The sequence below is a fragment of the Mandrillus leucophaeus genome, unplaced genomic scaffold (genome assembly GCF_000951045.1).
Source record: "Mandrillus leucophaeus isolate KB7577 unplaced genomic scaffold, Mleu.le_1.0 Scaffold1189, whole genome shotgun sequence".
In the NCBI taxonomy this organism is placed as follows: Eukaryota; Metazoa; Chordata; class Mammalia; order Primates; family Cercopithecidae; genus Mandrillus; species Mandrillus leucophaeus.
Genome location: NW_012100198.1, coordinates 424264 through 448244, shown reverse-complemented (window position 1 = coordinate 448244; position 23981 = coordinate 424264). Strand labels below are relative to the sequence as shown.

Below are 23981 nucleotides of genomic sequence, written 5' to 3'. Positions count from 1 at the left end.
CAAAAAAAAAAAAAAAAAAAAAAAAAATTAAAAATGGGTATCTGTCAATATTTAAATGCACAAATCCCTTGACCACTGCTAGGAATTTACATTATGGAAATGTCTGTGTAAGTCTGCAAAGGTATGTACCCAAACAATGCAGTATTATTTATAAGAGCAAAACTCTGAATCAATACAACTATGGTCTGCTGTATGACAGAACACTATGAGGTCAAGTAAAAGAATAGATTTGAAACAAAGATGTTCCCTTTGTTTAACAAAACACATCTGCAGACATATATTATCTAACCCTACACAGAGATTACATTATTTTTGAAAAAGTCATTAGGAGATATCTTGGTGGGAGTATTACGGTAGATTCCTTTTCTTCTTTGTTACTCTAGAACTTTTAAAATTTCTAACTTGCCCCTCTCCCCTACAGAAAAGACAAACCAGAATAATTTTTTAAATTCTATATTTATTTTCTCTTAGAATGTTCATGATTTTTGGTTTTCTAATTTAAACATATATGATTTCAAAATTATATAAAATTGTGTTCTTTAGAAGTATGTGGCAAAATAGTATACACTGTGAAATCACTCCATTTCTATTAATGACTGAATTATTTTGCACATAAAACAAACTGAATTTTAGTTGAAAGAAAAACTACACTTAGAGGAAACAATTCTATCATACATACACATTTACAGTTTTTACTTTTACAATCTCTTTATTTAAAATCATTCTTTCCCAAAAAACTATACTTTAGCATGAGATGTTTAGATGTAAGTATCCAATGGGTAATTAGTATGTACATAGGTGGTTGTGAGAAATTACCCACAACTCTAATATATTCTGCTCCAAAGGTGAAAAAATTTCCTTTTAGAAAGCATTTTAACATTTCTTCTCATCATCTACAAAGCAGCAGCAATATTTAAATTATCAAAAATGACAAATCCAGTAATACATAATCATAAACAGTTCCTTAAGAAATATATTTGAAAAGCCATTATTCCATAAAATATTTACATTGTTTAAATTACATGACAGCAACATTTTCTTTCTATTTTAGTTCAACATATTAGTAAGAATCTCTAAACCCTCCAAAAAGAAAAGCTATTCATCCTTAATAAAGGAGAGTTTATCCTTGGGTTTATTCAGCATCTTTATATCATCCAACAGCTTTTTGGGTGTTAAAATATGTGTAGAACCTGGTAGGAGAAAAGAGAATTTTTCAGAGGCCAGCAGTTAAATCAGTTTTCCTTCGCTTAATATGTGTTGTCTTTCAAGTATGTAAAGTGCAGTAGCCTGGTGCAATGTAACAAAATTTCTCTAAGACATCTTCCTGAAATCTGCCTACACTGCAATATTTCAATCCTTCTTCACCACTGAGCATGCTCAGTAACTGTGCAGAAACAGTGGCCATTCCTAGTGCTTTGTCTACTTTGTGCTAGACATTGGCACACTGAAGAGCAAAACTGGGGATTACCCTATCCTTAGCACTACAACAGTTATTGTTCGATAATAGAGACCCACTAAGCAGTGCTGCAGGTCAAGGCTTAACACACAGATCCAGCACCTCCATGGGTCAGGAGAGTTTACCTATCATTGGCTTTGACTGAAATTCTTATTTTTAAATTTTTTGTAGAGACGGAGTTTTGCTTTATTGCCCAGGCTGATTTCAAACTCCTGGCCTCAAGTGACCCTTCTGCCTCGGCTTCCCAAAGTGCTGGAATTACAGGCCTGAGCCACTAGCTTGGCCTGAAATTCTTAAAACTTAATTCCACACAGGCCTTGCCAATGTCATGTCCATAGCCATAAAAAATTCAAAACATTTTTTAAGTAGAAATGTATTTGTACATCAAAAACTATTTAATAGTTAAACAAATGTATAGAACATACTATTTTAAAGGAGCAAGCGCCTTTTCCTCAAATAAGCATGTTTGAAAATAAAACTATCAAAAAGTCAACCAGGAAAAAAACCCCAGCACACATCAGATAAAACACATTCTATGGTTAACAATTTTTTTGCATTAAATTTTGTCTCAAATGTGTAACACGAGATAACATTTTACATGTATACTTTTGCATTTAGAGTTTGTGTTTAAAAACAGAAAAGAAGAAAACAAAAGTCTTACCAATAATAACTTCACAGGATTTATGTGCCTGAGAAACTTCATAAGCACAACGCATTTCAGAGTATGTAATCCCTCCAATTACAAAAACAATCAGCTTTGACCCATTTTTTCGGTCTTCTAAATAATTAGCTCTGGGTTTCTGGCGAGCACTAAAAAGTAATTTTTAAAAAAAGTAAACATGTTATAAATATTTCCAAAGCCATAATACTTGTAGACTTAAAAAGCCTAACTTAACCAAACTTAAACTTGCTACCAACTACATTGATTTTTTTTTTTTTAATTTGAGACAGTCTCACTTTGTAGCCCAGGCTGGAGTGCAGTGGAGTGATCTTGGTTCACTGCAACCTCTGCCTCCCGGGTAATGGTTCAAGCAATTCTCCTGTCTCAGCCTCCCAAGTAGCTGGGATTACAGGCACAAGCCACCATGCCCAGCTAATTTTGTATTTTTAGTAGAGACAGCATTTCACCATGTTGGCCAGGCTGGTCTTGAACTCCTGACCTTGTGATCTGCCGACCTCCCCAAAGTGTTGGGATTACAGGCGTGAGCCACCGTGCCTGGCCCAATTACATTGATTTTTAAGGAAATGACTTAACCATAGTATGACTAAAGCACCAAGAGTTAAGTAGAACAGCCACATTTCAAGAACAATTTTAACAAATCGTGCATAATCTGGCTGGGCATTTTAACCTACAGAGTAGCGCTAACACCCTCCCTTATTATTTCATAAGAAGAAATAATATACCTGAGAAGTCTGCAGCTTCTTGAAATTAAAAATTAGTGGCACTGAAAAAGGAAAAGGTTTTGAAGATGTGAAGGGGAAAGGGGCAAGTATTACTTTGGAACTGATGTGTATTCGATTGTTCCTTGCTGGAATGGAATTCAGGAACCTATGATGGTAGGAGGTCGGCTGTTAAGAATTAGACCTGGGTTTCTATTTTTATTCTGCTTGTTTTTGATTCAGTATGACTTTCAGCAAGTTACTTAACTTCTCTCTAAACCTTAAAGGCTGTTACAAGGATGAAATGAAACAATGTACAGAACACACTAAGTACAGAATCTGGTGTTAGGTAAGTACTCAATAAACAGTAGTCATTACTTTTACCATTCCTCCTCCAGATTGCTGTAGATCCCCAGAGTCCCATATAGTAGCCACTAGCCACATGAGGCTATTTAAATTTAAATTAGTTAAAATTAAATGAAATAAGAAATTCAGTTCTTCATCCATACTTAGCCACATATCCAGTACCCAATAGCCACATGTAGCCAGTGGCTGTCATACTGGACAGTGCCAATATAGAACCTTTCTATCACTGCAGAAAGTTCTATTGGCTAGCATTGCTCTAGATCATAGGAATTACTTTTTTTGTTCACAGGCTCCACTGGTAAAAATTTTTAGCTTTTATTTGAAAAGTAAATATTTCAAAATAAACACATCCATTTATAAACAAATATATTAACGTGTAAATGACATATATGTACTAGTATATATTAGCAAAACTTAATTTCTTCTTCTTTTAGGTAAAAGTAAGTACCCAATGGTTCATTTTGTTACCTACTTTGAGAGTCACTGTTCTGGGTGACCTAGAACGCCTTGCAATATAGGATCTCATAGCAAATTTTTGTTTTGTTAGAGATGGGGTCTTGCTATGTTGCCTAGGCTACAGTGCAGCAGCTGCGGACCAGCACCATCACAGGACACCACAGCCTCGAACTCTTAGGCTCAAGCAATCCTCCCACCTCAGCCTCAAGTAGCTGGACTTGCAGGTGTGCACCACTGCACCCAGCCCCACAGCAAACTTTTAATAATGTTCTTGGCTGGGTGTGGTGGCTCACGTCTGTAATCCCAGCACTTTGGGAGGCTGAGGTGGGCGGATCACGAGGTCAAGAGATCGAGACCATCCTGGCCAACAAGGTGAAACCCCATCTCTACTAAAAATACAAAAATTAGCTGGGCATGGTGGCGCATGCCTGTAGTCCCAGTTACTCAGGAGACCGAGGCAGGAGAATCGCCTGAACCTGGGAGGCGGAGGTTGCAGTGAGCCAAGATCACGCATTGCACTCCAGCCTGGGTGACAGAGCAAGACTCTGTCTCAAAAAAAAAAATTCTTAATCTAGCCTTTCAGATGATTGCTTCCATTCATTACCTTAAAGAATGAGGTAGTGAACAACAGGAAACAAATTTTAAAAATTAAAATTTTCCCTCCCCTTTGAAAGATGAAACAGGAACAAGACCCACTCTTGTTCCCATACAAAGTCAAGGACATATTAAAAACATAACTTTGGCTTAAAAACTGTTTCAACAGACAGAAATAGAGTCAGAAGGCAAACGAAAAGGAGACAACACTGCTCAAAACAATTCTAATAATTTCTAAGCTTCTGAATAGCAATTTTAGAGCAATGGGATTATATTTAATTTGTTTCACATATGTATGAAGACTGAGAGATATAAAGATAATTAAATCCCTAGATCCTGAAAACTTCCCTCTAAATAGCACCAAGGAGCACTGATTAAGAGCAAACATGTTTTTAAAGCATAGCTGACAGTAAACAAGTCAGAGAAATCTCCAGGGGCTATTGGTAAAAAGGAAGCTAAATACTAGAATGGTAAACTGAGTTGAGGCTTGGTCTGCCTTGTGGAGTCTTTTCTGATCTTAGCAAACAAGGGGCCGACCCCTCGGTACTGTGCAAGGTAGAGACTGGGAGCTGACACCGGGCATAAGGTCAGGACACCCTCCAAGGCAAGGGGAGATGCAAGGAAGCTTCTCCCCTGATAATTTGGCCACAGGCCTGTCACATAGAGTCTTAGGTGTTAATTATATATACTACCTTCCTGGTCTGAGGAAACCCAGACTGAGAAATTAACACAAAAAGAAAAAAACCTCTAATCTGGTAAAAGCACATGCAAAACCTGCCTGAAGGGACCCGTTCTCAGTGCTGGCTACCAAAATAAACTCAACATTCAAAAGTACAAAACACATTTGGAAATAAGTAACTATGAGTCTGCAGAAATAAAAGACAGCAGAACTGAACCCAAAGAGTGTAAAACAGTGAAATTATTAGATATACACTACAAATTAGGTATGTTTAATATGACAACAGACAATAAAGTAGGATAGAAAGTATGACAAAATAAGAAGTAACAAAAAGTCCAAGCATGTTTAAAAAAGAAATGTGAGAACTTCTAAAACGGAAAAATAAAGTCACTGAAAATAGAAAAAGAAAAAACAGCTTATACAGATGAGACACTGGGTAAGAGAGACCTAAAGAACTGAAAACTAAATCTGAAGAAAAATTTCTAGAATGAAACACCAGCAGAAGAAATAAAAAAGTATAAGAGATTAAGAGACATTATGACAGAATAAGATGTTCCAACAAAACCAAGACTACGTAAGTGGCAATATTTGAAGAATTTATGAAAGATGTAAATCCTCAGATTCAGGAAACAAATGAATCCCAAAGAAAGAAACAAAAATAAATCCTCAGATACACATAGCACAGGGAATACACAGAACCAAGGACGAAAAACAACCAGAGAAAAAAGGCTAATTATTCACCAAGGTACAAGAGTGACAGAAAACACGACCCCTCCACCTTCCCAAGAGCTAAAGTAGAACCCTGGAAACAGCAGAATATTTTCTACAAGTGTTGACTGAACATACCTCAGCTCTTAGAAATTCATAGCTGGCTAAGAACAACGACCAAATGAAGAAACGAACAAAACTGTAGACTACCACCACCGGCCAGGTGCGGTGGCACACACCTGTAATCCCAGCACTTTGGGAGCTGAGGTGGGTGGATCACAAGGTCAGGAGTTTGAGACCAGCTTGGTCAACATGGTGAAACCCCATCTCTACTAAAAATAGAAAAATCAGCCAGGTGTGGTGGTGCACACCTGTAATCCCAGCTAGTCAGGAGGTTGAGACACGAGAACTGCTTGAGCCCGGGAGGCAGAGGTTGTAGTAAGCTGAGATGGCGCCACCACACTCCAGCCTGGGCAACAGAGCAAGACTCTGTCTTGGAAAAAAATAAAAAAGACTACCACCAACAGACCCACATGAAAGGATACACTTCAGAAAGAAACTGAGCCCACACAAAAGGGGTGGTGGGCGATTTAACAGGTTCACATGCACATACAACTGAATTTTAAAAAACCAATAATGCTGCTTAGTAATATGGGGAGTAAAAAAGATACAAAGTGAACAAAAATGAAGTATTATAACATTTAAGGGGTGCATGGTTTACATCCAGTTGGTCTAAGGTTCTTGTATTGTTCAAGAGGAAGGCAGGGATACTCATTAATCTTAGACTCTGTTGAGTCAAATATGTGCAGTAATAAACTGCTACAAGAATATAAATAGATAACATAATCTCCAAACCTTTTGTAGAAAAGGAAAAAATAAAACTAAAGAAAAGTCCTCAGTCCAAGGCAAGCACCCTACCCGGATACACGTAAAAGTACAAGAATGCTCACTGCATACTGTTTGTAATTATGCCAGTTTTGAGAGAGCCTAAATTTCTATCACGTGGAAAAGAGATGAATAAATTGCTATACTCATATAACTATATACCAACTAGCAGTGAAAATTTATGCACGTATCAGTCTGGAATGAATTTCACAAACATAATGTGAGGGAAACAAAAAAGCAGACTGCAGGAGGACACACAATATGATACTACATTAAGTTTAAAAACATAGTATAGAGAGCACTTGTGGTCATGGCAGAATAAGGTGGTCAGGAGATTCCCCTCTGAGAAAACAAGTATATACATGGATGAAATTGTGGGGGGAAACAAAACAAAACAAAACAAAACAAAACAAAACATTTCAGGTTAACTGGAAACCATAGGTAGACAACAAATTGAGAAGCATTTAATCTTGAATATCTGCTAACGTATCTGGTAAGAATGGTGGTGGTGAATATGTAACCTTCTATCCTGGGCTGCATCTAACCCTCACTGCTCTCCCAGCTCAGTCAGAGAAAAATTATAGCTTTACTGCAAAATTGGTGGAAGACTTGATTCAAGGTGGGGCAGTGAGGCGAGTACAAAACCCTGCAACTTTGCTAGGTGTGGTCTCAACTTAGGATGGGCAGCCAATCAGGAACAAACAAACAAACAAACAAATAAATAAATAATTTGAGGCGGAGTCTCACTCTGTCACTTGGGCTGGAGTGCAGTGTCGTGATCTTGCTTACTGCAACCTCTGCCTCCCAGGTTCAAGCGATTCTCCTGCCTCAGCCTCCTGAGTAGCTGGGATTACAGGAGTGTGCCACCATGTCCGGCTAATTTTTGTATTTTTAGTAGAGATGGGGTTTCACCATGTTGGTCAGGCTGGTCTTGAACTCCTGACCTCAAGTGATCTGCCCGCCTTGGCCTCCCAAAGTGCTGGGATTACAGACATGAGCTACTCTGCCTGGCCAGGTACAAATTTAATAAGGAAATCCCAGAAGTAAAGAAGCCAAAGATAAGCTCTCTGCACATTATTAATGGACTGCTAAACTATGCATGTGTGGGGAAAACCTGAGAAAGTCCAGGAAAAAAAATGAGGGAAAAAAGGGCTGGGTGCAGTGTTTCATATCTGTAATCCCAGTGCTTTGGGAGGCTGAGGCAGGAAGATCGCTTGAGCCCAGGAGTTCAAGACCAGCCTGGGCAACACAGTGAGACCCTGCCTCTACAAGACATTTAAAAAATTAGCTGGGTGTGGTGGCACATACCTGGAACCCTAGCTACCTGGGAGGCTGAGGTGGGAGGCTCACCTGAGCCCATGAGTTTGAGTTTATAATAAGCTACGATCATGCCCCTACACTCCTGCACTCCAGTGTGGGCAACAGAGAAAGTCCCTGCCTCTATTTAAAAAAAAAAAAAAAAATTTAAAAAAAGGGAAGGAGACTTAAGAACTGCCTATTTTGGAATGCAACCCCTAACCCCACACTCAGCTTGATCAGTAGAGGATGGAAGCCAAACAGGCTTGAAGTGTCTGAACAGATAACTGATTGACCTCTAAACTACACAGACATAGGGGCAACCACTAGAAGCTAAGACAAAAAATTAAAATTTAAAAAACTCAACAAGGACATCAGTGGCTACAAGAGAGCAAGAGAGAAAGATTCCATAGTTTAAGTCCACACAAATTACTAAAACAATTTGGAGTTGCTATAATACATTATCGAAAAGGTCCAATTTTCAACCAAAAATTAGTATACAAAGAAACAGGAATGTGTGAGTCATACTTCGGGGAAAAAAAAGACATTCAATAGGAATTAATCCTGAGTAGACTCAGGGACTTCCAAGCAGTTACAAATATGATCAAAGAATTAAAAAGAAAAATATGCTAACAAGTTAACAGGGAATCTCAACAGTCAGAAATGGAAATAAAAAAAATCAAATGGAAATTCTACATGTGAAAAGTACAATAACAAATTTTAAAAAGATGAAAGAAAAGAGAGCCTCAGTAACTCACAGGACAATGTTAAACCCTCCAACTTGTGTGTAACAGGAGTTTCAGAAGGAGACGAAGGAGAGGAAAGAGAGACAAAGGGGAAGAAAAAAATTTGAAAAAAATAATGCCTGAAAACTTCCCAAATTTGATGAAAATTATTAACTTGCATATTTAAGAATCTCAACCATCCTCAGATAGAATAAACACAGAGAACTACACCTAGACACAACACAGTTAAACGGCTAAAAGCCAAAGATCAAGAGAAAATCCTGCAAGATATAACTCAAGACACTGTTTAGGATACAAACATATGTAGAAAAAGTATAAAGACATACAGGCAATAAACACCAAATTCAGGACAGAAAATAAAGGGAGAATAATAAAACCAGAGTGTGATATACAGGAAGCTTGAATTATACTTATAATGATTTAGTTAATAAACTGGGCACTGGGCATAAGGGTATGCATTGTAACATTCTCTATCTTTCTAAATGTTTAAAGTACCTCAACACAAAAATAGTTATCAAAAAGGATTAAGGTCTCTGCTATGTGAAGGAAGAGGAGGTGGGGAAGGAAATACTTACTGTTTCATGAAAATATTTTTTATAATAAAGTACATAAAGTACATTTTCATATTGCTTAAATGGATTCATTTAAAACAATTAAAAAAAAAATACAGGATTGTATACTTGAAAGAAAGTTGCCAAACACGAGTTATCTGTGTACCATTTTAAATTATTAGTCTGTAGAATGAAAATTTCATTGATTTTCACTTATAGATTTTACCTTACGGCTCCTGAACCATTCCATACTGCTGGACACTGGGAACAATATGGCCATTCTTTTGAATCTAATCTATTATCAATAGCATCCTAGGGAAGGAAAGAGTTAATTCCATCAATAAAATTGTAAATTGCAGGACTTTGGCATAAAGGTCAAAACTTGCATTTGCAATTGAGGAACCTTAGACATATTTAGTATAAGATTAGCCTTTTCTTTGAAACTCGCAAATCTTATTTGCTTCAAAATTAGTGAAATCATTTACCGATTAAACCAATATTTGCTGCATGACTCCCTTTCTTCATTTGGAGGGTCCCCATGCTGTTATAAGGATTTCAGGCACCTTATCAGAGCTTTTAGTTCTATGGTGCCAGGGGTTTCTAATCCTTATTCCAGTCCTGACACACTTCTAAAGCTTTGCCCTTCATAGCTACTACTGCTATGGCCTAGGGGTACTCAAGGCAATCCAATGGGATATGGGAAGTTTTCCTTTTCATTTTATTAAAATTTTCCCTTTTATCAGTGTTAGATTTTACGATATATATATATATGTATATAAATATACTGTATACATAGATTATATTTTATTACAGTAATGCTTAACTTATAAATCAATAGGTTCATGCTCACATTTCTTTATGGTTAGGTATGCATGAACTGAAAAGTATGGAGACCACTGCTTTACAGCATGGTAGTACAAGTAGTATTAACAAGTGGGCACATGGATTGGGCACAAAGTACTCAGTAGTCCGAGAACATTTCAGTAAGACTGCAAGAAGGGAGGAAATCAAGTTTCAGGAGAAATTCTAAAGGCCTAAGATTGTCATGGATCCAAATGTGTACTTTCTGAATTTAACATGCAAATCCTTGTTAAGGGGTTCAAGAAAGTCATTTCTTATTTTACAAATACTAGCCATGGTAAACTGATCAGGAATATGTTAAAAAAACAAAACAAAACAAACAAACAAACAAAAAGAAACTAGCCATAAGAAACTACTTAGTTCTACATCATCCTTGTGAGAAAGAAAAAAAAAACACCTTATGTTACAGAAAACAAAGTCTAAATTCTTTAGATTTTTCATATATGTTTAAGCATGTGTGAATGACATAAAATTAGCCAAGCAAAACAGAGAAATCATAGTTATGCACTGTACCAAATTAGCTCCCAAAAGAAAGTATAAACTGGTTTAAGTCAAAGGAAAAGGGGAATAAAAACTATATGATCATGACCGAAGAATAAGTGTCATAATTTTATTAAGCTCATAAAGTAATTTTAAAATTAGCTCATTTTGTAATTTCCTGTAATTGAATAATGTTCTCTAAGCATAAACAGTATTAAAGGCATGATTCATCTGAGAGCAAACTATAATAAAGTTTACATTTTAATCCAAATATATTTCCAAGAATATTGGCATCTAACACTTTCTAATAGTGGTCCACATACAAATGTTATTTTGTTGAACTTTCATTCAAGTAAATTATATTTACGCCACATACAGTTATTTAAAACAAAGCAGTATTTTTCATAAAGCATATAAGTGTTTATTTTTATTTATTTTGAAGCAGTCAGTGGTGTGAGTTTGTCTGAGGTCTTTAAGAAAAGAATCTTCAGCTGGGCGCAGTGACTCACACCTGTAATCCCAGCACTTTGGGAGCCCAAGGTGGGCAGATCATGAGGTCAGGAGTACAAGATCAGCCTGGCCAACATAGTGAAACCCTGTCTCCACTAAAAATACAAAAATTAGTCAGGCGTGGTGGCGTGTGCCTGTAGTCCCAGCTACTTGGGAGGCTAAGGCAAGAGAATTGCTTGAACCTAGGAGGCGGAGGTTGCAGTGAGCCAAGACTGTGCCACTGCACTCCAGGCTGAGTGACAGAGTGAGACTTCGTCTCAAAAAAAAAAAAGAATCTTCAAGTTTCCTCTCCTCCCTTGACCCCAGATACAGGCTTTTTTGTAAAGCCTCCAACCACTGCAGAAACTTCCTGCCCAATACATATACTCAGACCGACACAAACTACAAAAAGTAAAGCATACTCTAAAGAGGGCACTCAGGTAGAAAAAAAGAATTTAATGATTTTTACCTCCATAATATCTTTGATAAAAGGTGTCCATCGAGAGAGCTGAAAAGTTTCTTCTGCAGACCGATCCTTTCTTAATGGTTTTCCTTGTTGAGACTAATACAATAAGAGGAAAAAATTAAAAACCAGTAATTCTATTCAAATATAATACTCTTATGTTTCCTAACAAAGATATTTAATTTACCGGTAAATACTATATCGTATTTGACTTAAAACTAAGAGTGGAGATGTCTACTTTAAAAAATCTGAGTGTGGTCACATAACTCCACTAAACAGTATTTTGTGCTTTAATGCTAAAATTTATTTATAATCATATCAGAACATATGTCTATTAAAATAAAAGTATTATAAAACTTGATGGCTGTAGTCCCAGCTACTTGGGAGGCTGAGGCAGGAGAATGGCATGAACCTGGGAGGCAGAACTTGCAGTAAGCCGAGATCGCGCCACTGCACTTCAGCCTGTGTTACAGAGAGAGCCTCTCTCTCAAAAAAAAAAAAAAAAAAATTCATGGGAAACAGTGAGATTCTAAAGAGTCCTTCCAAATTTGACTTTGAACCCTTTTTTTTTTTTTTTTTTTTTTAAAAGAGACAGAGTCTCGCTTTGGGCTGGAGTACAGTGGTATGATTTTGGCTCACTGCAGCCTTGACCTCCTGGGCTTGCGAGATCCTCAGCCTCCTGAGTAGCTGGGACTACAAGTACACACTAACACACCTGGCTATTTTTTTGTTTTTTGTAGAGGCAAGGTCTCACTATGATGCCCAGGCTGGTCTCGAACTCCTGGGCTCAAGCAATCCTCCTGCCTCAGCATCTCCCAAAGTGTTCGGATTACAAGTGTGAACCACCATACCCAGCAAGTCTAATTTTTTTTTATCAAGAAAATATATACTTATTTTCTGTCATATTATAGTTAAAGGTTACATGTTTAACTAAAATATGACAATTGCTATAAATGAATCATAAAGACAAAAGTATAAGTAGTGAATTATGACAGAAGCTATAAAATACAAATTCACTAGAAAACTGCATTTGCCCAAATTACATATGGAAAAGAGAACAAAATCTTTAATTGCTTATTTATTCAAAATCTATAGAGTGAACTTAAGAAGACTGTCCACATGAACACCCACATAAAAAAAACACAGTTAATACAAACAACTATACATACATACATACATATATAAAGTATACACACACGTAAGACTTCTTACTTGGGGAACAATGGGAACACCAAGGTAACTCCAGTTACGAATCATGTCACTCTCATTTTCTATCTTTACATTCTGGATCAACCTGTCCAAATTTTCTTCCGTAGTTCCTTAAATAGGTAAAAATATGAGTGCACAATCACATAATTGCTACCAAAGTAATTTCAAGGCTTTAGGTAGTACCCATGAATGAAGCTTTTAAAATAAAAACAGTCAAATTATATCTCCTTCAGCCTTCTCTCAATTTCATATTTTCCCTTTTATCTTAACCAAGTTCAGCAACTATCTTTCAGTTTTCAAAGATTCTTTTATGATCAATAGTAAAACACTCATTAAAAAGTGATTATATCCATTACCATTAATACTGAAGATATAAAGTAGAATTGCTCTTATTTTATCACAATTATCATGATTTTTGTTGAGGAGAACTGGAAGGAGTACTCGCATGGAATCCTTCACCTTCTGTCCTTCTGCATCAGTTCCAAGTGCCAGGTCCTTAATGAAAATAAAATACTGTCAGTGATCTATAATCGAAATTCATTTTTTAGTTAAAAACATCTATTACTGGCCGGGCGCGGTGGCTCATGCCTATAATCCCAGCACTTTGGGAGGCCAAGGAGGATCACCTGAGGTCAGGAGTTGGAGACCAGCCTGGCCAACATGGTGAAACCCTATCTGTACTAAAAATACAAAAAATTAGCCGGGCGTGGTGTCAGGTGCCTGTAATCCCAGCTACTCGAGAGGCTGAGGCAGGAGAATCATTTGAACCTGGGAGGCGGAGGTTGCAGTGAGCCGAGATAGGGCCATTGCACTCTAGCCTGGGCAACAAGAGCGAAACTCTGTCTCAAAAAAATAAAAAACAAATAAACAAAATCTATTATTAAATCTTGTCAAATTTTAATGGAACACTGATGACATTACACAAGAAAATATGAACATCACCTTGTAAACTATTGTTTGTACAAAATACAAAAGGTCAAAAAATAAATCAGAGAACACAAAAATCATTAAACCTATGCTATCCAGTACAGTGGACACTAGCCACATATGACTACTGAGCACTTGAAATGGGATCAGTCTGAATTAAGATGTGCTGTAGGTACAAAACACCGGAAGACTTGAAGTAATATAATGCAAAATTATCTAATTAATAACTTTTTATACTGATTATATGTTGAAATAATATTTTGAATACATCAGGTTGTCAAAAAGTTTTTTTTTTTTTTTTTTTTTTTTTTTTTATTTTTTGTTTTTTTTTTTTTTTTTTTTTTTAGTGACAGGGTCTTGCCCAGGCTGCCCTCAAACTCCTGGGTTCAAGCAATCCTCCCACCTCAGCCTCCTGAAGAGCTGGGACTATAAGCACACACCACTGCACCCAACTTATTAGTAAAATTAATTGCACTTTTAAATTTTTACCTTTGTTAACATGACTATTAGAATATTTAAAATTACATGCAGCCTGTATTCTAATAGGGGCAATGTTCTAAACAGTTGAGGCATGATAGAAAAGGCCCCTTGTAAAATGAGCTCTGCAGGCTGCTACACTAAATGCTGTACTGAGAAAGTCCTGCCAACAATGCTACCCTGAAATCATGCTCCCAAAATTTAAATCATTCCATTAAATAAAAAATATATAATACGAGGGACTGTTTACTAAGATACTCTACAGCTACTTGTTAATATTAGTGGGGAATGACATACTAAATACTGCCTAGGTGGTTCCCCTGATAAGAGAGAGTCTGTGATTCTGTAAACACCAACCACTGTATCAAGCAAAAAGTTAGGTTTTAACTTACAAAGTTTATCCTGGAAATTTATTATGAACAGAGGCATTTCTGACTCTGCACATACCTGTTCGGTTTTGCAGAGCTTTTCTATATTAAGCTTGAACTTATTCATGCAATCTTCTGCTAAGTTAAGATGGACAACTTGCTGAAAAACAGAAAAATCAATCATTTAAAGGATTTTAATGACTTTTGTGCAACTGGTAATATTAAACTTTTGAGACAGGCCTGAAAGAAAGTATGGGCTGAGGTGAAAGAAGGTAACATGTAAGCAAGGGAACAGCTCAAGATAGGAAGCAAATGAGAATGTGATCTACAGGTGATATGGTTTGGCTGTTTCCCCACCCAAATCTCATCTTGAATTGTAGTTCCCATAATCCCCATGTGTCGTGGGAAGGACCTGACGGGAAGTGTTTGGATCATGGGATGATGGGAGTGATTTCCTCCATGCTGTTCTCATAATAGTGAGTGAGTTCTCATGAGATCAGATGGTTTTATAAGCATCTGGCATGTGCCCTGCATGTACTTCTCCCTCCTGTGGCTTTGTGAAGAAGGTGCCTGGCTTCCCCTTTGCTTTCCGCCATGATTGTAAGTTTCCTGAGGCCTTCTCAGCCATGTGGAACTGTGAGTCAGTTAGACCTCTTTCCTTTATAAATTACCCAGTCTTGGATATTTCCTTATAGCAATGTCAGAAGAGACTAATACAACAGGGGGCAATCAACAGACAGCATAAATGGGATGGAAGTGTTGAATTGTTGAATTTGTGTTGAGTTTGAGAGAAAGTGAGAAAAATACCCAGAAGTTCTTCAAGTTCATATTCTCTTTATCTTTCTAAATGTTTCAAGTATTTTAACACACACAAAAATCATTGGTTGACTAGGGTGCAACATGACAAAAATGTTAAGATTATTCTGATAGTATTTGTAAGGAGCAAAAAAATAGTTTACCTGACTAAACAGCTTAAATGCTCTTAAATCTACTAATATGTAACTATTACTTTAAAGAAACATGTAGAATAACATCCACTAGTCAATCTACTGCTGAATTTCTTATAAGGTTGATAAATATTACTCTGTTAGGCTATTCAAGACAAAGATATAGACAAGTTTAAGCTGGATTCAGATAAATCTAGGTTATATATGTAGAGAAGTTATGAAGAAGCTTAGATATATGGGATATTTCTCCGACCTATATAGTAAGGTTTTAGAGTACAACTAATACCAAGTATTCCATGAAACCCACTGCTAAACCGAACTACAGAGCTGAATATAAACTAAATATACACTGAATATAAACTAAAACTAATTAGGTATCTCATATATAATACTGCTTACCTTAGTAATCTGTTTTCGGAAATGGGGCATCTTTTTCATCAGCTGGGTAAGAGCACTAAGTGATGTCTAGGAAAAATCAAACATTTTTAAAGGCAAACCTATGATTCAGTTATTCCATATTACAACTTTGAAATCCTAGAGTTTTACAAATTATCAAATCTAGTTAATTTACTGATTATTTGACAATTTTTTTAAAGAAGAATTTAGGAGGCTTCCAGTTTTACTCACAATAACACAGCTGATATCAACATTACTCTCCCTCCATAAATAAGTAAGATTGGACAAATAAATAAAACAAAAGCTTTCAAGTAATAGATAAAAATAGCTCACAGCTGAGACAGCTGAGTGAAGGAAAGCACCAAAGGTGATCCCTACACTCACCCTGCCTTTCCCCTAAAGATGTTTTCCAAACACCACTGAAAGGAAATACAGTTCAAATAGAGAGCAATTATCTCTCTGGGTGCAAACAAAAAAAAGGGAGATAAGAGCTTGGGGCTGTGAGGTAGATTCTGGAAAGCAGGGTGCTAAAGAGAAAGGAGCTAGACAGAACATAACCCAAAAACGTGTAGAGAGATTGTCCTTCAACCCCTAAGCTGCACATGTACAGGGCATAACCCTCAAAGGTATAGTAAAGAACAACTTATGGGTGGCTAAATGTTGGACAGAAATCTCAGAGGGGTCCTAGTGCTAAGAATATACTAGCATCCCCTGATCGAGACAAAGTAAAGAGACCTAAGTGAACATCCTAGACATTCAGTCCTGGGACTATGCCTTAGGACTCAGTGCAAAAGCGAAATAAACTTACCATAACATTGTCTAACATGAAGTTACAACAGAATCACGATTATTCCTCAGCAACTTAACTGCCTGCCAGAACAAAACTCAACATTCTCTGTAGAGAGAACATCATCTAGAACCTCTGCAATGTATCATCCACTACGTCTAGCACAATAAAACATTAATAGGTGAAACAGGAAAGTGACTGATACTTAAGTGATAAAACAGTCAATAAAAGTAGACCCAAGATAAAGAATAAGTTCTAGTGTTTGATATCACAGTGGTGACTATAGTTAACAATATATTATGTATTTCAAAATAGCTAGAGGAAAAGATTGGAAATGTCCCCAACACAAAGAAATAATAAATGTTCAAGGTGATGGGTATTCTAAACACACTGATTTGATCATTACACACTGTATGCATGTATAAACATATTATATGCCTCATAAATATGTACAGTTATTATGAACCAATAAAAAAGCTAAGAAAAGAACACCTCAAAATGTAAAAACAAAGAAACTCACAAAAAGTAGACCTAAGATGGAGTTGGCAGAAAGAGACATCAAAATAACATATTTATGTTAAAGTGGAAACAGAGGAAAAAATGGACTACATGGATCAAAACATGGAGTATTTTAACAGAGAATTAGAATTTATTTTCTAAAAATCCAATGAATGTCCTAGAGTTAAATATAAGACTTTAAGTTAAAAGTACAATGAATGACTTTCATACACTGCTAGTGGGACTGGAAAATAGTACAGCCACCTTGGAAAAATAGTTTGAAATTTTCTTACAAACTTAAACATACATTTATTATTGATTCTGCAATCCCACTCTTAAGTATCCTCCCAAGCACATAACATCTGTTCATAGACATGAATGTCTGATATGAAGAAGGTGAATGTTTATAGTAGCTTGATTCATAATTGCCAACAACTTGGAAAAACTAAGATGTTCTGAAACTGGTAAATTGATAAGCGAATTGTGGTGCCCCCATATGATGGAATACTACTCAGCAATAAAAACTAATGAAACTCCTCTTGCATGCAACATGAGTGAATCTCAAATGCATTATGCTAAATGAAAAGAGCCATAGTGTATTATTCCATTCATTGGACAATCTGGAAACGGCAAAACTACAGGGTCAGAAAATAGCTTAGTAGTTGTCAGGGGATGGTAACTGAGTTAAGGGGTTATCTGCAAAGGGGCATGAGGACATTTTGGGGGGTGATGACATTAATTCTATATCTTGATTGTGGTAGTGGTTATATGAGAGTGTGCGTTTGTCAAAACTCAGAACTGTATTCTATAAAGGGAAAATTTTACTTTATACCTCAGTTTTCAAAAGGATACAATGAATGGGTTTAACAGCAGACTGAATACAAAAGAAGACAGAAGTAGGGGACTCAAAGTCAGGTTAATAGAGAACATTCAATTGCCATGTGGAGAGGTAAAAAAAAAAAAAAAAGATAACAGAATGTAAGAAATATAGAATACAGTCAAGAGATCCAAAAAACATGTTGACTGGGTTCCCAGAAAGAGAGGAGAGAGAGAATGGGACAAAATGAAGATCTGAGGAGATAATGACCAAGAATTTTACAAACTTAATGAAAGTTATCAACCCAGTGACTCAAGAAGCTCAGCAAACCCCATGGAGGACAAATAGCAAGCAAACCACATTATAGTAAAGCATATCATGGTCAAATTGCTAAAAATCAAAGACACAGAAAAAATATTAATAAACACAGTATATCTTCAGGAAAACAATACTTAACAGCTGCCTTTTTCAGCAGAAATTACAGTAGCCAGAAGGTGATGTATTGAAAGCTTAAAATTGCTGAAAGGAAAAAAAATACCAACTATGAATTCTAAATCCAGCAAAGTATCTCAGAAAAAAACTGCAAAACAAAGATGTCCTCACACAAAAAGAAAGCTGGGAGAATTCAATCTAACCCAGCTGGAAAAACTGAAGAGCAGTAAGAAATAAACAGCACCAGCGTGCATAAATAGGTGGGTAATAATAAAAGTCTACTGAGTGTTTATAACAAAGTAACATCTTATTTTTATTTTCGGTTTTTTTTCTTCTAAACAAAATAATATTTTGAGTTTATAACGTATGTTGAAGTAAAATACATGAAACAACAGCATAAAAGAAAAAGGGGATAAATGAAGTTAAACTACTATAAGATTCCTGAATTATTCAGGACATGACAAAATTATACTATTAAACTAGGGTAAGAATAAATTTTTAAATTTCCAGTATAATAATTAAAGGAAGGACTAAAAGGCAAAACACAAATGTTTATATTGGAGATGAAATGGAATTTATTTAAAAAAAAAAAGACTTGATAAAGAAGGAAAATAGAATATAAAAGATGAAGAGAAAACAAATAAGATACTAGATATAAATTTAACCATATCAATAATTACATGAAATATATATGAACTAAACAAGCATTCTAATTAAAAGATTTTGGGGCTAAATAAAAAAACAAAATTCAACTACATGCTCTTCCTGAAGAAAACAGAAGAATATACTAAAGACCTCAGGGTAAGCCAAGACTTCTAAGGACATAGAGAAAGTATAAAAGAAATAAACTGATAAACTAGATTTCATTAAAATTGAAATCTTCTGTTCATCAAAAGATATATACATACATAAATACATGTATGGGACTCATATCCAGAAAATAACTTCTACAAATCAGTAAGAAAAACAGACAACTCAATTAAAAAAGGGCCAAAGACCTTAAATGGGCACTTCACAAAATAGAATATCCAAATGGCAAATATGCACAAGAACATTACAGAAATTGAAATTAAAACCACAATAAGATACCACCTCATGCAATGAAATTTTAATTGAAAATAAAGACAAGAATATATCAAGTGTTAGTGACAATATGGAGCAACTAGAACACTCAATTATTGCTGATGGGGATGTAAATCAGTTCAAACACTTTGCAAAACTTTTGGCATCACCTATTAAAGTTAAACACAATCCTACCCTATAACCCAACAATTTTACTCTTAATATACCAAAGAGAAAGAGTGTGTACGTCCACCAAATGACATGTACAAAAAAATCCACAGCAGCTTTGTTCATAATAACCCCAAACTGGAAATAAACTAAATGTCCATCAAAAAGAGATGAACAAATTGTTGTATATTTACATAACAGTATTACTACTATACACGAATGAAAAAAATGAATTACTGAAATATGTAACACAGGTGAATCTCATTATGTGAAGTTCAAGAACAGGATATATGGTGATGAAAATTAGAATAGAGTTTACCTCTGGCAGGATGGGTACTGACTGGGAAAGGACAAGAGGGAATATTCTAGAATGATGAAAATATTCTGTATCTTGATTTGGGTGGTGGTTTCCAGTGTATATATAAGTAAAAGTTATCCACTGTAAATTTAAAATTTCTGTGCTTTACTTATAAATTATATCTCAATATAAAATCCCAACAATGCACTGATAAAATTGACTAAATGGCCTGAATATAAACTTTACGGCCAGGCACGGTGGCTCACACCTGTAATCCCAGCACCAAAGTGGGCAGATCACTTGAGGCCAGGAGTTCGAGACCAGCCTGGCCAACATGGCGAAACCCTGTCACTACTAAAAATACAAAAATTAGACAGGTATGGTGGTGCACACCTGTTATCCCAGTTACTTGAGTGGCTGAGGCAAAAGAATCACTTGAGCTTGGGAGGTGGAGATTGCAGTGAGCTGAGATGGTGCAACTGCACTCCAGCCTACATGGCAGAGTGAGACTCTGTCTCAAAAAATAAAATAAAAACATTTTAATGCAGCAGGACAGACAAAATGTTGTTAACTACTGAAACTAGGCAATAGGTATATAGGAAGGAGTTCATTCTCTATCTCTGTGTTAGAATTTTCCAAAAATAAAAAGTTTAAGAAATAAAATAAAGATTTTAAACAAAGTTTAAAATTCACCTTCGCTATTATTTGGAAAGTTAAGTAAGACTTACTTTTCCTTCTGTTGCTTTCTTTGTTGATGAAATTTCCTTCATAAGCTTGGGAATTTCCCTGTCAAATTGTGAGAGAATTCTTTAAATTTCTAAGATGTAATTCTTTACAGAACTATTTTAAGGTTACAAAATGTACTATCACATACTGTCTAAAAAACATGGAATAAAAATTAAAATGGGTTCACATACTCTAACACAACTGCGATATGTCGATGTCGAATTCTAACCCAGAGGTCATCTTCTTCTTCAAGGATGGCCTCCTTTTCTTTTCCATCTGTTTTATATCTACAAGTAGAGAGAAGCACTAAAATTTTTTGATTTTTTTTTCCCTCCAAAATCAAAAGAAACATTTTTACAAACAATAATTTCAAGACACAACTCAAGAAACTGAAAAGTAAAATCCACTATTTTAGGGGGGTAATGAACACCTACTCAAAACTAAGGCACATTGCTATGCTTACATTAAAAATAAGCACTGAGCCTACCAAGACATTTTCAAATGTTAGGTTTAGGTGTCATTATTATAGAGTTTTAGTTCAGCAAAATTATACCTTATAAAGAAAAATTCAACGGGCTACAATTAACTTTAAGAACAAGACTGAATATACTAACACTTTGTGTTCTAATTGCCTAAAACACTGTTTTGATGTGCTAATAACCCACAGTACAATTATCAAATCTCCATTAGGAACAGGAATACTGGCCAGGTGTGGTGTCTCTCACGCCTGTTAATTCTAGCACTTTAAGAGGCCGAGGGGGGCGGATCACTTGAGGTCAGGAGTTCAAAACCAGCTTGCCAACAGGGTGAAACCCCATCTCTAAAAAAAAAAAAAAATACAAAAACTTAGCAGGGCGTGGTGGCACGCGCCTGTAATCCCAGTTATTCTGGAGGCTGAGGCAGAAGAATCACTTGAACCTGGGAGGTGGAGTTTGCAGTGAGCAGAGATCGCACCACTGCACTCCAGCCTGGGTGACAGTGCAAGACTCTGTCTCAAACAAAACAAAACAAACAAAACAGGAATATCCTCCCCAATATAACCTATTAAATATTGAAGGTGTTTCAGAATTGGTACAAAATTCACAAACATTTATAATCTGTTTCTTTATTCTTCCCCAACCCTATAACCACATCTCCTTTACAGAATGAGAAAGAAAATGAGAGAAAAAAAATTAATGTAAGCCATAAAAATTGTGATAGCTTTAATGAGTTCTACTGAAGTGAGCAACAATTTAAAGGATTCATGAAACTATTCAAAATGGGCTTCCTGACTGCTTCCCCTTATCTTTTTATGCGGATACCTTCCTTCCATTTGTGGAACTAGAGAAGATGGAATCATTCTTGAAACTACCTGATTTCCTGAGTCAAGATCAGGAAGCACTGCACTGAATTTTCCTAGCTCTGAACTACAAATACTAAATGTAGACTTTGCTATATGAATATAATCGTTTCTATAGCCCCCATAAATTACACATCAATTCTGTAAAACCATCCACCTGTGTGGATTACAGATGTCCAAAGACAGAATCACTGTGCTATAAGGCTGCACTAAGGATGAAAGCCCTTTTGTCATTTAAAATACCACTTTGTTCTTATACAATACCTTTGACTTATAAGTGATTTGCAAACAAAGATAAGAGTAGCAAGCCTGACAACACTCAGGTGATATGAATATCCCATTTTAAAAGTAAATTTAGTTGGGAGGCTGAGGCAGGTGGATCATTTGAGGCCAGGAGTTGAGACCAGTCTGGCCAACATGGCAAAATTCCATTTCTACTAAAAATACAAAAATTAGCCGGGCACAGTGGTACACACTTGTAGTCCTAGCTACTTGGGAGGCTGAGGCCGAGAATCATTTGAACTCAGAAGACGAAGGCTGCAATGAGGCGATTGTGCCACTGCACTCCAGCCTGGGCGACAGAGTGAGGTTCTGTCTCAAAAAAACAAAACAAAACGGAAAAAAAAAAACTAAATTTAAAGAAGTCACCAACATGAAAACTTGAATCTGGACACTTAGAGCTTCCTGCTTTGTATTCTGTTTCCATAAAAAATTGTGATGAAGGCTGGGTGTGGTTGCTCACCCCTGTAATCCCGGCACTTTGGGAGGCCGAGGCAGGCGGATCACCTGAGGTCAGGAGTCCAAGACTAGCCTGGCCAACATGGCGAAACCCCGCCTCTACTAAAAATACAAAAATTAGCCAGGTGTGGTGATGGGTGCCTGTAATCCCAGCTACCTGGGAGGCTGAGGCAGGAGAATCACTTGACCTGGGAGGCAGAGGCTGCAGTGAGCCGAGATCATGCCACTGCACTCCACCCTAGGTGACAGAGTGAGACTCTGTCTCAAAAAAAAAAAAAAAAAAAAAAAAAAAATTGTGATAGAGCCCAAACCACAGGGAGCTTTACTCCCATCGAATTCTTATCTCTGAATTTTTTTGAATCAGAAAGAAGGGAGTATAGTGGCTTTTTAAAGAAGTCTCTACTTAAAAAAAATTAAACCTTGCTTTGCTTGCCAGCAAACCTAAAGAGATACATATTTTAAATATTAGGTTAGAAATGTCTAAAATTTATATCTACAGTCTGGAACTAAATCCTTTATTATCCATTGGTTTATTAATTCTCTTCTAAACCTTTTGAGCAACACAGGTTTAGAGACCTAAAGGGTAACAGAGGTAAATAATATCCCCTCTGAATAAACTGCTTAAAATAACTTTTATATTAGAAAAATAGCTATGTTATCTAACATTAATACAGATAATATAGAGAAAAACTCAGAAACCAAGATTCGACCAGAATGCAAATAAAAATACAATAGAAAATACAATAACAATATTTAAGAAAAAAACAGTATCATCACTATCACAAGTGTCTGTATCTTAAAACTACCAAATTGGTTTAAACATAAAATTTCAGAAAACTAATTTTCATTTTTATTAGTGTACTCAAGTAGTGAATCTTAGCTGACAAATACCAGTTTGGATTTAGAAATCATGATATCAAATAACATTTATAATGTATGTAAAACATAACACACACCATAAATGATAGAGATACAGTAAGATGATTCCTTGATAGAAAAACTATTTCATTTTTCATTTAGGTTTTTATTTGACATTACTTTTAAAGTAAATATGTTTATGCCAAGATTAACTCAGTAGAAGGTACCAAAATGGTAAAACTATGCCTGTTGCTCTCAACAGCCATCCTATTTAGTTTTCTAGTGTTCCAATCTTCTAAAATACATTATGTTGATAAGACACAGACTTTTGAATGTATGATTCAGAACAATTATAGCCTAACAATTTTGAATATGGTTTCTCCTTCAATAAATTATGATAGTGAGCCTGATATTTACTTTTAAAAGTAAAAGGGTCAAATTCCATGTGTTTAAACGTAGCTCTGCTGTACACATAGTTAAGGAAGCAAACACACCAAAAATGCTCCAAAGCAATCAAATTACGC

General features: G+C 36.0%; 1 protein-coding gene across 1 annotated transcript in view; it reads right to left on the bottom strand.

Moving 5' to 3' along the window:
• Positions 1-437: 437 nt before the first annotated feature.
• The window catches only part of STXBP3 (syntaxin binding protein 3), a 61718-nt gene continuing 38174 nt past the window's right edge, over positions 438-23981 (bottom strand). Inside the window, exons 10-19 of the mRNA XM_011965971.1 lie at positions 20714-20809; positions 20525-20582; positions 15738-15803; positions 14471-14551; positions 12976-13114; positions 12623-12729; positions 11417-11509; positions 9344-9429; positions 2118-2266; positions 438-1190 (exon numbers count right to left, since the gene is read on the bottom strand). Coding sequence (XP_011821361.1) covers positions 1096-1190; positions 2118-2266; positions 9344-9429; positions 11417-11509; positions 12623-12729; positions 12976-13114; positions 14471-14551; positions 15738-15803; positions 20525-20582; positions 20714-20809 — 970 coding nt within the window. The 3' untranslated portion in view covers positions 438-1095. The remainder of the gene's footprint in view (positions 1191-2117; positions 2267-9343; positions 9430-11416; positions 11510-12622; positions 12730-12975; positions 13115-14470; positions 14552-15737; positions 15804-20524; positions 20583-20713; positions 20810-23981) is intronic.